At 27.2% G+C, this 16,739-nt stretch overlaps 4 protein-coding genes across 25 annotated transcripts in view; 3 read left to right on the top strand and 1 right to left on the bottom strand.

Moving 5' to 3' along the window:
• Window positions 1-5,825, top strand: part of LOC127064604 (serine/threonine-protein kinase MARK2-like) — a 77,828-nt gene extending 72,003 nt beyond the window's left edge. For 19 of the 21 annotated variants that reach the window (XM_050995883.1, XM_050995906.1, XM_050995903.1 and 16 more), the window contains 3 exons: window positions 266-307; window positions 2,106-2,220; window positions 2,327-5,825. In XM_050995883.1, the coding sequence (XP_050851840.1) occupies window positions 266-307; window positions 2,106-2,220; window positions 2,327-2,545 (376 nt within the window). In that variant the 3' untranslated portion in view covers window positions 2,546-5,825. The remainder of the gene's footprint in view (window positions 1-265; window positions 308-2,105; window positions 2,221-2,326) is intronic. The other 2 variants (XM_050995893.1, XM_050995892.1) reach the window with 1 other exon arrangement.
• Window positions 5,826-6,784: 959 nt separating this feature from the next.
• On the top strand, window positions 6,785-7,688 carry LOC127064630 (bis(5'-nucleosyl)-tetraphosphatase [asymmetrical]). The gene is made up of 2 exons (XM_050995963.1): window positions 6,785-7,101; window positions 7,215-7,688. The coding sequence occupies exons 1-2, from the start codon at window positions 6,987-6,989 to the stop codon at window positions 7,535-7,537; spliced, it is 438 nt and encodes a 145-aa protein (XP_050851920.1). The 5' UTR covers window positions 6,785-6,986; the 3' UTR covers window positions 7,538-7,688.
• Window positions 7,689-8,135: 447 nt separating this feature from the next.
• Window positions 8,136-13,205, top strand: LOC127064603 (putative elongator complex protein 1). 2 transcript variants are annotated; one of them, XM_050995877.1, is made up of 12 exons: window positions 8,136-8,727; window positions 8,806-9,234; window positions 9,315-9,812; window positions 9,908-10,113; window positions 10,215-10,618; window positions 10,702-11,782; window positions 11,869-12,062; window positions 12,151-12,415; window positions 12,508-12,644; window positions 12,727-12,887; window positions 12,948-13,011; window positions 13,092-13,205. In XM_050995877.1, the coding sequence occupies exons 1-12, from the start codon at window positions 8,284-8,286 to the stop codon at window positions 13,160-13,162; spliced, it is 3,954 nt and encodes a 1,317-aa protein (XP_050851834.1). In that variant the 5' UTR covers window positions 8,136-8,283; the 3' UTR covers window positions 13,163-13,205. The 2 variants fall into 2 exon arrangements, with proteins under 2 accessions (XP_050851834.1, XP_050851836.1); XM_050995879.1 differs by lacking the exon at window positions 8,136-8,727 and having other exon boundaries at window positions 8,836-8,974; window positions 9,048-9,234.
• Window positions 13,206-13,232: 27 nt separating this feature from the next.
• On the bottom strand, window positions 13,233-16,649 carry LOC127064614 (G2/mitotic-specific cyclin-B). The gene is made up of 5 exons (XM_050995932.1): window positions 16,519-16,649; window positions 15,145-15,768; window positions 14,830-15,069; window positions 14,614-14,732; window positions 13,233-14,532 (listed from the first exon to the last, which is right to left on the bottom strand). The coding sequence occupies exons 1-5, from the start codon at window positions 16,546-16,548 to the stop codon at window positions 14,277-14,279; spliced, it is 1,269 nt and encodes a 422-aa protein (XP_050851889.1). The 5' UTR covers window positions 16,549-16,649; the 3' UTR covers window positions 13,233-14,276.
• Window positions 16,650-16,739: the final 90 nt, after the last annotated feature.

The following is a 16,739-nucleotide window of genomic DNA, read 5'->3' on the forward strand; positions in this document are numbered from 1 at the left end:
ATGAGAAGTATGATGTGTTATAGGGGAAGATACGAATTTTTAGAAAATTATTTATATTAATAAGGGTTGCACTCTTATACAAACGTGACAAACTTTTCATTTTCAAATGCAAGTATTTTTTTTATATAATATCATATTAATAACATCATAATTCTTATAATAATTCCGAATTGTTAATAGAATGGTGGTGGTTATACGTATGAAAATTTAATTGATTTATCATGTTCAGTGTCTGTTAGCAACTGCCTTTGTTTTGTTATTTCAGCCCCATGGACCCATCCGTACCCCCCAAGCACCCAGTAGTGAGGTACGTTGCTGCATACCATAATACCACTGTCCATATCCTGATTTTGCATTTGTTATCCTAAACTTGCGTCCAATCTTTAATTTATGAGTTATATGATTTAATGCTTCGATCACACGAGCTAATAATCAAAAGTTTTTTTTTCATATTTTAAGCAGCAATATTTCATATTTACTTATGCCTGAGAAAAAATAGGATAAAATTAATAATATAAGATATATAAGTTGTATAGCCTATCATGGAACTACTTTTTGCATTTTAATACATAGCCAAAAGAATAATTATAGTCGTTTATATCATGTTAATTAGTCGTTGTTAATTAAAAACTTAGAAGTTTTATAAAACGATTAAAACGTAATAGAATGAAATACATGCTATAATAGTACGTTCATTTATCGCAAATTTATACAGTTAGGTGCATACATATATATGCTAGCAACTAACAAATTATTTACATCACTTGCTTTAACTAAATATTGTAAATAATTGCTCAAAGTAATTTCATAAACTATGTTGAATGTATAATACAAATGGTGTATTCTGAAAATATTCCTTTGCAAAATACATTCGTATTTTCGATAGACAAAAGTCATGTTATATCTGCAAATATCAAAATATATGTTTGTTAAAATTGTAATTCATTAATCGTGAATTGTATACTCTCGTATCCGTTGTACAACAAATGCTTTCTTTTTGTCATTCTTTTTTTTTTTTTTGCAAATAATGTACATTTATAGTTGCTGTATTATCATCATATTCAGCATTACATCTAAAACTGGACGCAATTTTTCTAAAGTAAAGTAAAACATATGATATGTAAATAATTATTCAAATAGAAGTAGCAAATAGGCGATTTTGAACAACAACTCTTCAAATGTTTTCTACTTCAAATGTAATCATTTTTAATTTCTTCCGTTCAAAAATGTGATAATCTTCTGTAGTATTTCTAGTGCATCAAATAGTTTGAAAAAATATGATAAAAGAAAATTGTTTTTTCTTCGATATTTTTATCTAAGAAAATGTGATTGTATTGTTGGATTACTCCAAGGAAGAAAAAAAAGAAAAAAACGATAATTCAATGAAATGTTAATTAAACATAAATAATATACGAATTGAACTTATTCAATTCTCTTTTATCATTTATTTACTGATATGTCAAAAGTAATGTTACAATTGACTACTTGTTAGGTTGAATTAAAAATTTGAAAAATGTACGAACAAAATCACAGAAGAAATTATTATTCTTATATTCATTATAAAGGAAAATATTTGAAATATTTTGAGAACCTGTTACAAAGAGGTATTAAATATTTTCATGAGTCTTATATATCGAAAAATTAATATGTAAATAAGTATACTGCATTGAGAGATCTTGTTAAATTTTTAATTACAGTGACAAGTACCTGCATGTTACTGCACGTGTGTTATGATCAACTTACAAATTTCCGAATTTACATACGTTCTCTATCTATGTTTCTAGTTTGCTACATTTATTATTACGTCAATTTGTAGCATTTCCAATATTATAAAATAATTCTATTAATCAATAATCTTGGTTTGAATTATTAAACATACTCGAACGAAAACAAAAAAAAAAGAAAAAGAAGATAAAACACACATTTGCGTTTGTAAAATTAAAAGTAAATAAAATACTAAAATCATTAAAGTTTGTAATGGTAAGATCTCAACGTATTGTCTAAGAATTGACAGTTTATATAATGATTACGTGTTTGAAAATATTATCGATGCATATTATTTAATAATTTTTTTTTATTAGAGTTAAGACATTCATTTGTTACAGCGGTGCAGCGACCACTAATGATGAGCAGGTTAAACCACGCAGTCTACGCTTTACTTGGAGCATGAAAACGACCAGTAGTCGAGATCCAAATGAAATTATGTCCGAAATTCGAAAGGTATGTTACAACGAAGTTAATTGGAGTATAATCTAGTATATACGACATATAATAAATGCATAGAAATAATAATTTAAATTTGGGCTAATACTGAGAATAATTTCAGGTATTGGATGCTAATAAATGTCAGTACGAACAACGTGAAAGATTCCTGTTATTATGTGCGCATGGGGATGCAGCAACAGACAGTCAAGTACAATGGGAAATAGAAGTCTGCAAACTGCCACGACTTTCCTTAAATGGTGTAAGATTCAAACGTATCTCAGGCACTTCTATTGGTTTTAAAAATATTGCCAGCAAAGTTGCAGACGAGCTCAAGCTATGATTATCGGCCACGGGCGCCTTAGCAAACCGCGCCAACCCATAACGCCCTCATGAAGAGTACCATCAGATGGCAGCCTGCGAGGAATTTTACTTTTGTTTCTTCTGGGACTCCGATTCTGAAACCGATAGCCAAGAAATATTCGTTTGACGATTCCTCCATCCCAGAAACAAAGACAGACACACATCGGAGAACGAATCACCAATATATTTCCATTGTGCCGGAGGTATGCTGTAACGATTCTTGGAAAGCCTCAAACTGTGATTTGTGATGGCTAATACATATTGAAATACTCTTGAGTGCCAAATGGAACTAGGTTGGCTCATATGTAATACTTCAAGAAAGGCTGAGCAATTAGCCGACCAACTTATGTGTAAAGCTGGCATTACACACAACAGTCTACATGATTAGTTTTTGAACTTTTTTTTTTTTTAGTTTCTCTCAAATGGATCTGCATAATTGACAATGAGTGAAAGTATCAGCATTTTGCTTACAGTTTGACCCACACCCTAATTGTGATCTCTGGCAGTTTTCAATTTAGTACATCATGTTTCAGTTCTGACAGTATTATTAATATGGCATTGCTGGTTCTCTAGATATTGCAGGTGTGGCTGCAGCGATACATATAAATATATTTATAAACTTTATATTAATACGCTTTGTAGTTGTCAAATATTATTTTCTTCTTTAATACGTTAGTAACTCTACAAATATTCTAGAAAGGAAACATGGTAATATATTTTTAATGTGCCTAATAAAAAGAATATTAAAAGTATGCCTTCTTCCTTCTGAAAAAGGTATCGTTTAAATGAAGAGGTCGTTATGAAACCTTTCGACGAAATATAAAAGGATTTTGGGAACACACATGCGGTACACTTACAATGTCCAGAGAATTTTTTCACAGTACTATTAACTTAAATTATGTTTCGTATTTAAAATGTTATAAGTGGGGTATCTCTGTAAATAATTTATCAAATCTAATAACTCGTGAAAAGAAAAAAAAAAAATATGTAGCGATCTATTAATAAGAAATTATCATCACTATAACCAATCACAGTAACAAATAATAAATCGAACTATTTTAACGCTGGGCAAGTGCACAGCCATTTACTTTTCAAACATTTTTATGATGCTTTACTTTTTTATCTATACTATAAGTTTGAAAATACACAGCACTTTAGATATTAGCGAATTAATTCATAATAATTGTTATTAACAACATTTTTATTTTTACCATAAAATATAAATAATATTCGATACAGTACTACGAAGATAGAAGGAAAAGAGCTATATATTAACATAATTTAAGAATATCACCAAGTGACAAAACTCATGTTTCATGTGAATAATACACAAGTACTTCATTCTCAAAAAGTTGGGATATACCTAAACACCTCATTATTATTAATAACAAGATCTGTTATTTCTACGAAAGTTATGATAATATTAAATTTAAGTATTATAATTGGCTATATGGTACTATTTAATCTTTTATTCGCAAAAGCATTCACGGTTGATGAAATAAAATTAGAAGTTATACTGTAAATGTAGAGGCGAATTACTAGGGACTTGGTGTAAATAATATAATACGAAGGTACTAAATTAATCGAATGGGAAGCCTCATACCAAGAATATTAATACACCTCGAAAATTCAAGTATCAAACTTTTTATATTTGCCTAAGATTAATGAACAAGTATGTTATGAGATAGGCAATGACACTAATTTATTTACGTAAATACAAATGCAATGATTTTTTCACATTTCTAACACTCGCACTTAAAGAGTCGAGTAATTTCAACGTACATATATAGCACTGCATTGGCCAAAGTGTTTGGTAAACAGTGTTACAAATTGATATACATAAATGACTGATAGCAACTAAGTATCGACGCCGGCAGTTCTGTATCGAAACATCTCTTTGGGAAACTTTAAATATGATGAATATACAGAAAAAGGGCATCGGGACTTATTCTCTTTACGTATAATCATACAAGTTCCATTTATCGAAATTATCCTACGAACCAATAATACGAAGGACAGTGTAATATATATATAAATTAAATAAAAAAAAAAATGAGACGTGTTAAATAAATACACAAATACACACACACACACACGTGCACGCGCGGGTAACTTCGTGCGGCGCCTTCTTTTCGCACATGAAGCCGCGTTAATACGGTGGACGACGTAATTATAACATGCATCTATCACAGAGACTTCATCATTAGAGAATTAGATCTCAGGATACGATCGAGGGTTTTTTCGTTTCTTTTTCTTTTTTTTTTCTTTTTTCTTTTTTCCTTTTTTCTTGTTTCTCTTTTTTTCTTTCATTTTTTTTCCTCTTCCTTTTTTCTTCCGCCCCTTTCTAACTTTATTCCTTTCCTTCTTTCTCTTTGTATTTCTTTCTCTGTTAATTCCTACATTAACGGTTAGTACATTGAGTACAATATTCTCATGTTATTGCGATCGCATGTGATTTGTCGATACAAAAGAAAATAATCTATGCGATCGTTATAACAAACTGACAAGAACACATAGAAATATACCTTACGATAGTATAATTATTATTAATGTTAAACATGTAAGGCTCTTTAATAGCGTTAAACGGTATATCCCTACATTATTAGGAAAGTGATTATATAATGTAATCTATACATACACCGCGACCCTCCGCTCGCTTGCTTTAACGAGAATAAATGTATAAATTAATTATTAACGCTTTCATGAGATGAATATAAGTTTAAGAGCAACAACAACAACAACAACAACAACAAAAGAAAAAAAATGATATGATTTTAACGTAAAATTATTACAAACAACACAATTGTATATAGCTGAATGGATGACACTTAAAATTCATTAAATTGGTCGTGGTAGCGGAGAGGTATTGTGATTTTTTGTATGTAAGTGCCGTGTAACAAACAAACAAACAACCAAGAAATATATCTGCTCCCCGAAACAAACAAAAAAAATAAATAAATATATAAAAACAAAAAAAATGAACAAAAAAAAACTGTGTTGTCCATGCAGCTGTGTTGAAATTACACCCTGCACGCATGCGCACACGTACACGATGCCTGTGCAATTCTGCATCGGCAAAGAACAAAATTATATATTACATGCGTACATACACACATAACACACATACATATACACACGAACATGTCAGTCTGTAGATAGGTACATACATACAGCTTTGCTAAGTGTTTTCTGGTGATCGGTATCTAGCCAACTGTAGCAAAAATGTTTATAATAAAATGGTAACATACATTGTTTCCCAATATCGAGATTTCTTTTAAAAATGCCGCACTTAAACTTTTCATATACATACATAATATATATATATGTATGTATATGTATATGTATATATATACGTTAGGCTTCTTCTCTGTCCTCTATTGAATGAATTCTCTTGGAGAATTATATATTATATCAAATTTGCGTTCTAAATAAAATATAATATACTTTTTACGCATGAAACCTTTTAACGTTAATAAATTTTTTACATATAGTATATAGACAAAATATAGATAAAATAAAAAGAAAAATGAAAATGCATGACTACTTGATATAAAACAAAACGAGCGATCTGACGATATAATATGTGTGTGTATATATATATATATATATATATATATATATATATATATATATACACACATATATATATTCAGTTTTTCAATCTTCATAATATATATACACACATAACTTAATACGCGAAAACAATTGACGTATTAGAACATAGAGTTCGATAAAAAATTCTTTATGATTATTATAACAAATTTTTTTCCCTTTTTGACAATACATTATTATTATTATTATTATTATTATTATTATTATTATTATTATTATTATTATCATCATCATCATTATTACTACTATTACTACTACTACTACTACTACTACTACTACTACTACTACTATTATTATTATTATTATTATTATTATTATTATTATTATTATTATTATTATTATTATTATTATTATTATTATTATCATTATTATTATTATTATACATAATAAAAATTGAAAAGTTCCTCTGAACGATATAATTTTTATCCACGACTTTTCCATTTATATGCATATTCTTATATACTTATTTCGAATATATAATAAATTGTTTTTCATTGTAGATCACATTTATCCTAAACAATTACTCAACTTCACACGATTGAAGTCATTCAATTGTTTTCTTTTCATTGATATGATTTTTTTATTAATACTTTAATAAAATTAACGTGAAAAAATGATGTTTAAATCGCTTCTATAAATTTGTAGTAAATGATACGTAAACAGCTGATCGGATTTCTTATACAAGATCAGAGATGCGCAGAATTTCATGCGCGTAAGACCATTATTAGTGCGAGCATAATTGTAAGTCTTCTAACGTTAAAAACAGTGATGTTTTACCTGTGATAGTTGTCATTCATAATAATATCAATATGTCTGTGCAAAAACGTGCCTGTGGGTTTATCATATTTCGTCAAATTCAAGATGCAATAGAATATCTTCTTATGCAGGCGTCATATGGAGAACACCATTGGTCACCTCCTAAAGGTCGGTTTATAACATTAATATTTTTATATTATATAAATTAATCTGATTATAAAAAAAATATATACTAAAGAATTCTTAAATAAAAGAAAAAATCATTATCAGAGTTTTCTTAGGTCACGTTGATGATGGAGAAACCGATTTTGAAACTGCATTACGTGAAACGGAAGAAGAAGCTGGATTTGTAAAAAATGATTTAAAAATTTTTCAAGATGCCAAAGTAGAATTAAAATATAACGTTAATGGCACTCCTAAAACTGTCATATATTGGTTGGCAGAACTTATAAATCCTAATCAGTCTATCAGAATGTCAAGTGAACATCAAGCATATAAATGGTTAGGTTATCAGGAAGCTTGTAATCTTGCAAAGTATGCGGATATGCAAAATGCTTTAACACAGGTTAACGAATATATAAATAAAAATGTAAAAAAGAAGTAATGCAAAATATAATTAACTTATATAAAATAAAATATTTCTGAGTACAGCATAAAAGTAAAATATAAATACTATGAAATTAGATTATTTTATATGAGCAATATAAACTGCAGATCTCTTTTGGGATATATAAACAAGTTTTTATTATATTAACATTCATGCCATTCTATGAAAAATAATTTCATATTGTTGTAAATGAAATTGGTTAAATATTCATTTGAAATTTGAATAATCTAATCTGAATATTTTTTATAAGTCAAATGTATTTTATAATAAATGATATATTCTATAACATATATTGTAAACAATTGATTTATAACTTTATACATTGTAAACACAAGTGTATATACTATTATCATAAATAATAAATATTATTAGTTAGATATATATGGTATGAAAAATTTAAGATTGTGCTACATTAATTACTAAATTTAATGAAATTTAACTCTTTACATCATTATCTTTTAAACGACAAATTTTTTTTTACGTGAGACAGGCATTTATTTCAAGTAACAAAGTAGCTAAGATAATTTTAATTTTGAAATTGTGCGCCATTATCGAATCAATATGGCGACTAGTGTTCGTCGGCTAGTACTATTTTCAAATACAACGTAACAAGTTTGTTTCATCTCTATGTATCCTTAGATCTTTTAAAGTTGATACTACCATGTGATTAAAACGTGAAAACAACAAGAAGATATTTAAAAAGTTACTTATTATTAACATAGAATTTAACCGTTGATAAAATCATGAAAAATTTGACAGTATCACGTCAAAGCTGCCGCAATTTGGAAGCTCTGGAAAATGAAATTTCATGCGATTTGAAATATTCGAAAATATCATGTACACTTAACCCCAACAATGATGATTTATACATTGCATTACAACATCAATTGTATATAATACCCTCAGATCCGAATCGCGAAATAATTTCTGTGAATATTAACAATGAAGCAAACAATAAAATTATTGGTCTAGAATATACTAATATAACACAACAATTATATTGCGCATATGAGAATGGTGACTTAATGACAATAAATATAGACTCCGAGTTAGAGTGTGAACTGGTAACACAAATAAATGGAGGCTTAAGTTGTATGAAATTAAGCCCTGATCATGAAATCCTTATATTAGTAACACCTAACGATAACGTAATTACTATGGTATCTAGCTTTGATATAATATCAGAGGTATTCTTTATAATTTATATGATGTTAATAAGAGTAAATATTTATTATACTATAACTATTTTTTATAATATATTGTAGATAGATTTACAAGAATCAAATTTTGGAGAAAAACAATTCATAACAGTTGGCTGGGGTAAAAAAGAAACACAGTTTCATGGATCAATAGGTAAAGCTGCAGCAATGATCAAACCAGTAGAAATAAATAAAAATGATACTGATGATGGATTACCCAGAATAACATGGAGAGGTGATGGTTCTTTGTTTGCTGTGAGTTTCATACAAAAAAACAATGACATTCGTCAATTTAAGATTTTCAACAGGGAAGGTATTTTGCAATATACAAGCGAATTGTCAAATAATATGGAAGAATCATTGTCTTGGAAGCCATCTGGAAATTTAATAGCTACAACACAAAAATTAATCAATAAGCATGTAGTATCTCTCTTTGAAAAAAATGGCTTGAAACATAGAGAATTTCTACTTCCATTTGAAACAAAAAATGTTACAGTAAGTACAAGTTATTTAAATAGCTGGTTGTATAAATTTAACAATGACCTTACAGATAATAAAGTTTATGTTTTATATAGGTAAAAGAAATATTTTGGTCTCCAGATTCAGACATTTTGACTGTTTGGTGTGAACAAGATAATGACAATAGTATATTACAATTGTGGATAGAAAATAATTACTATTGGTATTTAAAACAAACATTCACTTTTTCTATAGACAATCCACTGTTATATGGTACATGGAGCTCTAGGAGTAACTGTGGAAAAACGTTAATTTTACTCACACCACAGAATGTTTTAACTTATTCGTTTCAGTGGACCATTAATCATAGTAAAGGTCAAAGTTTAGAAGACAAAGCAACAGTTGCTGTTATTGATGGAAAAAAAGCTTTATTAACAGGATTTAAAATTGGCATAGTACCACCTCCAATGGCACATCAAACTTTAGAACTTTCAGAACCAATCAATGCAATTGTATTTGCACCAAATGTAAAAAATACAGAATCTTGGGTAGATACCAATGCTTTCTTTTGTGTTCTACATAATAACAAATTGGCATTTTTTAAATGTACAGATGTAAGTATGTGTAATAATTTTAATTATTATATATTTCGTCATATTCTATGTAATATATTTAATAAGATTTTATATACAATAGTTTTATTATATAGGATTCAAATGTTCTTGAATATAAGAATATAACTACATGCGAAATTAAATGGGATGTACCAACATTCGATGCTAAGAATGTTATACCTATCATGCAACATTTCTTATGGTTCAAGGAAAATATTATATTCAGTTCTATTTCAATAGATAATCAAAGTATTTTGTGTATAATAAATGTAGACCTTGATAAGAGTCATGTTACTGTAAAGTATGTATAAAAATTCTAAAATTTATACTCTGTCATAACGTTACGTTAATTCATTTTGATCATGTAATGTATACAATGTACACATTAATTTTTTTTATTAGACAAACTCACATTATGGACGGCTTAATAGAACATATAATATGTTCCCCTAATGCAGATGAAGTTTTTGTGATAGTAGAAGGCTCTGTTTTAAAATACAAAGATAATGAATTCGATTTCATTGGAATCAAGATACCAAACTTTTCTTATAAAGTAGATCTAATAGAAATTGGTACAAGACATGCAATAATATCTTTATCCCATGGCAATCGTTTATCGATCGATAGTAAGGAAGTTGCAAATAATATTACTAGTTTCTTTCTACATTCCAAATTTTTACTTCTTACGACCTCACAACACACACTGGTATGTGTTACTTTGGACAAAGAAGGATTAGAACAATTATCTAAGCAAGATTTAACTGTAAAACCATGGGAAAATAATATGTGTGAACAATCTGTTAATGGTATGTATAAATAATGGAACATTTATTTTGAATTTGATACATACATTGCTATTTTATGTATCTGATAAAAAGAAATTTTACAGACTTAAATATAAGGAGAATAGAAAGAGGATCTTTTCTAATAATAGCTCTTCCAAATGACTCTAAAACTATTTTACAAATGCCTCGAGGTAATCTCGAATGTATTCAACCTAGAGCATTATCATTGTATATTATTGGAGAACATTTAAAGAAATGTGAATATTTTGCTGCATTTGATCTTATGAAAAAACAACGTATTAATTTGAATTTAATATATGATTACGAACCGCAGATATTTCTGCAAAATGCAAAGAAATTTGTCGAAGATATTACAAATCCACAATGGTTAAGTTTATTTTTATCTGAATTACAAAATGAAGATGTTACTTCCACGATATATTCGAACTGTTATTTAAACTGCAAAAAACAACCAGAATCAATTCTTCAGAATGGAAACAAGGTTTCGCTGGTTTGTAATTTGTTGAGAAGCATCTTGGAAGAAAAAAGTAATGCTGATTTTTTTATACAACCAATATTAATCAGTTTGGTTAAAAATCATGAACAACAAGGTTTGGAAGGTGCGCTTAAAAAATTAAAGGAAATAAAAGGATTAGAATCTACAGAATCTGTCCGGAGCATTTCGTCCGAAGATGCATTAAAATATTTATTATATTTAGTAGATGTAAACGTTCTTTTCGACACAGCTTTAGGTATGTACGATTTTGAATTGGCAATGTTGGTTGCATCAAAATCGCAAAAAGATCCGAAAGAATATATACCATTTTTAAATAATTTAAAAAAACTCGATGAAAATTTTATGAAATATTCTATTGACATACATCTAAAACGATACGAATCTGCTTTGAACAATATATCAAAAGATACAGAAAGATTCGAGGAGTGTTTGAATTTGATAAAAAATCAAAATTTATATACAAACGCCTTGAAAATATTTAAAAAGGATAGTAAAGAATATAAAGAAATTGCACGAATTTATGGAGATTATTTATTAAGTAAAACTAAATATAAAGAAGCAGCAATAATGTTTCACAAGGCAAATGATTATGCTAATGCATTAAAGGCATATAAATTAGCTGCTTGTTGGCAAGAAGCTATTATTATTTCAGCTTCATTGAATTTAAGGTAAATATATAGAATTACTTTAATTTTTAATCATTTATCATCCTCTTATATATTTTCAAGTATTACTCTATAAAAACAATATTTAGTCCTTCAGAATTACGTATATTATATAAGGAACTTCAAGCAAGATTATACCAAGATAAAAGATATTTAGAAGCAGCTCAAATATTGATACTCTATTTAAATGACCCTGAAGGAGCTGTTGCAATGTTATGCGAGGGCAAATATTGGAAGGATGTTTTAAGAATTGCAACTGACGTGAATCGTTTAGATTTAATTGGTATGTTTAACAATTTAGTTATTTTTTTACAATTACTTTATAAACTAATTAAATTATATTTTAACTTTGAATAATATTTTCTACATAGAAACACATATTAAGCCTGGCATAAAAGAACACACTGAATACATTATGGCACAAATTATTAAGAATAAAGAAGATTTTGAGAAATACAAAACTCGACTTACAGTAGTAAGAATAGAAATGACAAATAAACAAACACGAATTTATTCCGAAACATTAAATGATAATAGTTTAATATCAAATAATGAGATTAACGATTTTCTTAGCGATACCAGTAGTGTTACAGATTCTATAACGAGTAAAGGATCACGATCGTCTACAACATCTAAGTAAATAAAATAAAATAAAATAAATATTATAAATAATGTATATATTATAATTCTATTTTGGCGATAATATTCATTTGCATAATTTTTTTCAGGAGAAGTTATAGATCAAGTAAAAATCGCAGGAAGCAAGAAAGAAAACTCTTAAGTATGAAAGAAGGGAGTACATTCGAAGATTTGGGATTAATCCGAGCATTACATGAAATTATTACCAAAACATATAAGCAAAAAGGTGTGTGTGCAATAATTTAACATAGCATTACATTATATATATTATTATTATTATTATTATTAATCATATAATTTTCATGCAGATGAAGTGGATTTATTAACACAAATGTTACTATATTTTAATGATGACGAAGTTGCAGAAAAATTACAAGATATTATGAAAAGTTTTCTTGCAATTATAGAAAGTAGTAAATCTAAAATTTGGGATAAATCAGCGCCTACAAGTCTTTCATTTAATGAAATAGTAAGTTTTATACAAATATTATTTACGATAAATATCATTTAATTGATTTTATATTTTTAGGATTCGATCGATACCTGTATACCAAAAAAACATCAAGAAACTCTCATGCCACAAAAATTAGTTGGTAAATTTTTGTTAATAATTTTACGTTTCTTAATAGTTAGTTGTAAATCAATTAGAAAAATAATTAAAGTTATTTTGTAGAACCACACATAATGTATCCACCAGAAGAAACTGTATCTACAGGATATCTACGCATTTTTTCAAAAGAATAAAAAATAAATAAATACAAAATATATATTTTTATCAAAATCATAAGTTACTGTTTTTTTTTTTTTTTTGTATATTTCATATGTATCCTAACTGTACAAAATTTAATGCTATTTTATAGACTTAATCTAATTATTTATAAAAAAGTTTATGATTTTACATAAGTAATTTTATTATAAATTTTCCTATCCAAAAATAAACCAACTAATGTTTCGTGAATTATTACTTGTCAAAAATTTTTTTTCATGTCACTTCTGATGTAATACAATCATCCGTTTATTTACAATCAAATGGATTTCATTGTAATACAAAATATAAATAATTGCATATAAATTATATATATATATAAAATTATATCTATATATATTTTATCTCTACATACATTCAAAATTTGCACAAGAGATGTACATTACCTTTGAAAATTATCGTACTTTATTTCGAGTCAAATTTCCCGTATACATAAATTTATACAATCTTTAATATATAGAATACATAAGAACTGCTAGTTTGACTTATGAAATAATAAGGCTTTTTGAGTTAAGATATTTATGAATACATTTTTATAAAAGTATAAATTAAAATATATTTGTGAAATATTAATGTATTCCGCATATAGTACTGTTAAAATATATGTAGTGCTAATATATATAAAAAAAAAAAAAATAAACAAACAAAAAAAACAAAAAGCTTTCATAACGATTCAAGGATAAAACTTAAAATGCAGCTTAATATTCTATTATCAAATACCTTATGTTATGATTTTCCATGTTATATTTAATATTATTATAACAGTCCAAAATATATTCCTCTTTACTACATTCTCATGCTATTCTATATTTATACTAAAAAATTATGGTATATAATTCTCCTAAATACATATAACACACCTTTGTATAAACGAGGCTGCAAGCTTCCATGAACAATTCGTGTGTCGAATGTCTAATAGACAAATAAGATTTTTCATTACCTATTTATAATTTAGTTTACATTTCAGATGATACAGTCCTTGTATGTAACCATAACACTAGATGGAATATCATAATATGTCTGATGACATTGTATATAGATAAAGAATTTCTTTCTGCAATTTTTATTGTTGTTAATGATATAGCAAAAGGATTAAGTTTGCTTGTTTTCTACTGCCATAGCAACTATAGTTGGAGATTTAAGTTCTGGACGAATACTAATCTTCATATATTTGGCATTTACATATTTCTTTCTCACAGCTTGATATTTACTTTTATCTGCATTTGTTATAATAATAGCAATATTCTTCACAATAGGTAATATATCTTCCTTAGTATAATTGCTGTAATATTCTAAAGTGTTTGTCCAAATACTTTTATTTTCACTTTCTTCATTATTACCAAGGATTCTATCAAAAATATATTACACGTAAATACTTTGATACGCCTTTGATAAAAAGCACATAAATATTTTCAGATATAATACTTACACAAATGCCAAATATATAGCTGCTGCTGCTATTAAACTGGGTGAATAATGGCACATTTCATAATGTACTAAACTCTGTTCCAAAAAATATTTGGCCATTGTATGATGTATGGGAAGTGCCTTTAGCCAATATAAAAAATTAAATATATCATTAAGATGAAAAGGTCTCAGGTGTCAGGATCTCAGCAATGGATATTACATTATTATATATTATTACCTTTCCAGCTTTACTATATCTTCTTAAAAAATGCAGCGGTAATGGTCGTCCAAATGAAAAATCAAGAGTTCTTAAGATGAGCAGTTCCATTTGCAAAATTTCTGATTTTGTATATGCATTGTCAGTTATATACACAAAATCGCTTACATCTGGTGAATACATTTCTTCATATTTACTAGCTATAAACATTGCTGTTACACCTACTAGTTGTAATCTTTTCCTGTCTATAGTCTGGTACGACTGTTATAAAAATTTATAGCGTATTAATTATTGAAAAAAAAAAATATAATAGTTGTATTTTATTTCAAAACAAACCTGAAGAAATCTATCAATTATAGCAACAGTAAGATATAATGTCTCTTGCATTAGATGAAACTGTTGATGTACTTCGATAAGCCAATCTATAAGAACACTTCTCATTTTGGCAGTAACTTCTTGTCCAGTTAAATAATCCTTTTTAATAGGAAATTTTTTTTCTAAACTTCTTAAATATTCATATATATCATTACAATACATAGAAACCAGAATTGGATTTTCCTTATCTGTTTCATCTATATCTTCAACAGTCATAAGATCAGATGAAAATGATTCTTTTTCTTTTGTTGTAGATATCGTAGGTGCTGGTGGTAATGAATTAGTTTCTACAGAGACTTGAACTTTTGGTATGGGCTTAACTAATTGCACTTGTGGCTTTTCTTGTACTTTTGCAGACTTTTCTTTGACTTTTTCTTTAACTTTTTCAACTTGTTTAGTATCATTCTTCTTACAAATTACTTGTTTTTTTTCTTTTAACAATAAACTACTTCTATCAATAGGTTCTGCTCCTCTTTGTGTATTTACTTTATTTCCTAATTCTCCAAATACAGCTCTTTTAGTTGTTACTGTTCTTGCGGCAATAGATGACTTTGAATTTATAACATTTTCTTTATTAACATTATTCTGTAATCATTTTTTTTTAATTAATAATCACATAAACTAAAATATAAAATTAATTAAATAATAAATTGAAAAGATATTGAAAGATTTTATATGTAATTGAATTTTATATATATATATATATATATATATATATATATATATATGCATATACATATATATACATTTTTTTAAAGATATATGTACATGCTTTATATTTATTATTTTTATATTACATATATATACGTATTAACTTAAATATAAATATATACATACATACATACATACATACATACATACATACATACATACATACATATGAATGATCTAATACAATTTTCATAATACATCATAAAAATAAATCTTCTTTCAAAAAAAAATCTTATGACTATGATAAAAACAAATATAATATTATAATATGCATATTTATGAACATTTCTATCAAAATTAAGATAAAAAAAAAAAAATAAAAAAAACCAGTTGAGGAAACTATTTGAATGAAAAATATTTCCGTGTGATGACTTAAATGAAAAAATAAATCTTGTAAAATTGGTCATTTTTAAAGCTTATGGGACAATTTGTTAAAAAGAAAAAACACATGTGCAAGATAATATTACTTTTTGCTAAAGCCTTTAAAATTGTAATAGGGCATTTAAAGATGTCATGCACAGGGACCGTTACCCTATCATGCTGACCTCCCCTCGTTAGATATTCTAACGATTGTAATTTTCAATGTATTTTCTAATGTTTTCTGGAAAAATATTATTTACTTACCATAAGCACTGGTCGATTTCTTAGCGCCATCGTCAACTTTGATAAAATATAATCTCTCTTAATACAAAAATATAATTCCTTTAAAATAATCTTTATCTCTTAGATGCTTGCCAAACAACGTTCACCTCTCGTAATAACGACCTCAGCGGTTTGAATTTGTTTAGCTGCTAGACCGGAAATTCACCCCCGATAGATGGCTACGTATGATATACAAATGGCGC

This window comes from Vespula vulgaris, chromosome 6, assembly GCF_905475345.1.
Source record: "Vespula vulgaris chromosome 6, iyVesVulg1.1, whole genome shotgun sequence".
Lineage (NCBI taxonomy): Eukaryota > Metazoa > Arthropoda > Insecta > Hymenoptera > Vespidae > Vespula > Vespula vulgaris.

Excerpts from the sequence above, each read along its gene's own strand:
- LOC127064630 (XM_050995963.1), top strand. The coding sequence starts at position 6,987 with ATGTCTGTGCAAAAACGTGCCTGTGGGTTTATCATATTTCGTCAAATT. Across the intron at positions 7,102-7,214 it reads CCATTGGTCACCTCCTAAAG|GTCACGTTGATGATGGAGAA; the intron begins GTCGGTTTATAA and ends GAGTTTTCTTAG.
- LOC127064603 (XM_050995877.1), top strand. The coding sequence starts at position 8,284 with ATGAAAAATTTGACAGTATCACGTCAAAGCTGCCGCAATTTGGAAGCT. Across the intron at positions 12,063-12,150 it reads GAATCGTTTAGATTTAATTG|AAACACATATTAAGCCTGGC; the intron begins GTATGTTTAACA and ends TTTTCTACATAG. Across the intron at positions 12,645-12,726 it reads CAAAACATATAAGCAAAAAG|ATGAAGTGGATTTATTAACA; the intron begins GTGTGTGTGCAA and ends ATTTTCATGCAG.
- LOC127064614 (XM_050995932.1), bottom strand. The coding sequence starts at position 16,548 with ATGGCGCTAAGAAATCGACCAGTGCTTATG. Across the intron at positions 14,733-14,829 it reads GATATAGTAAAGCTGGAAAG|GCACTTCCCATACATCATAC; the intron begins GTAATAATATAT and ends TATTGGCTAAAG. Across the intron at positions 14,533-14,613 it reads GCTATATATTTGGCATTTGT|AATCCTTGGTAATAATGAAG; the intron begins GTAAGTATTATA and ends TATTTTTGATAG.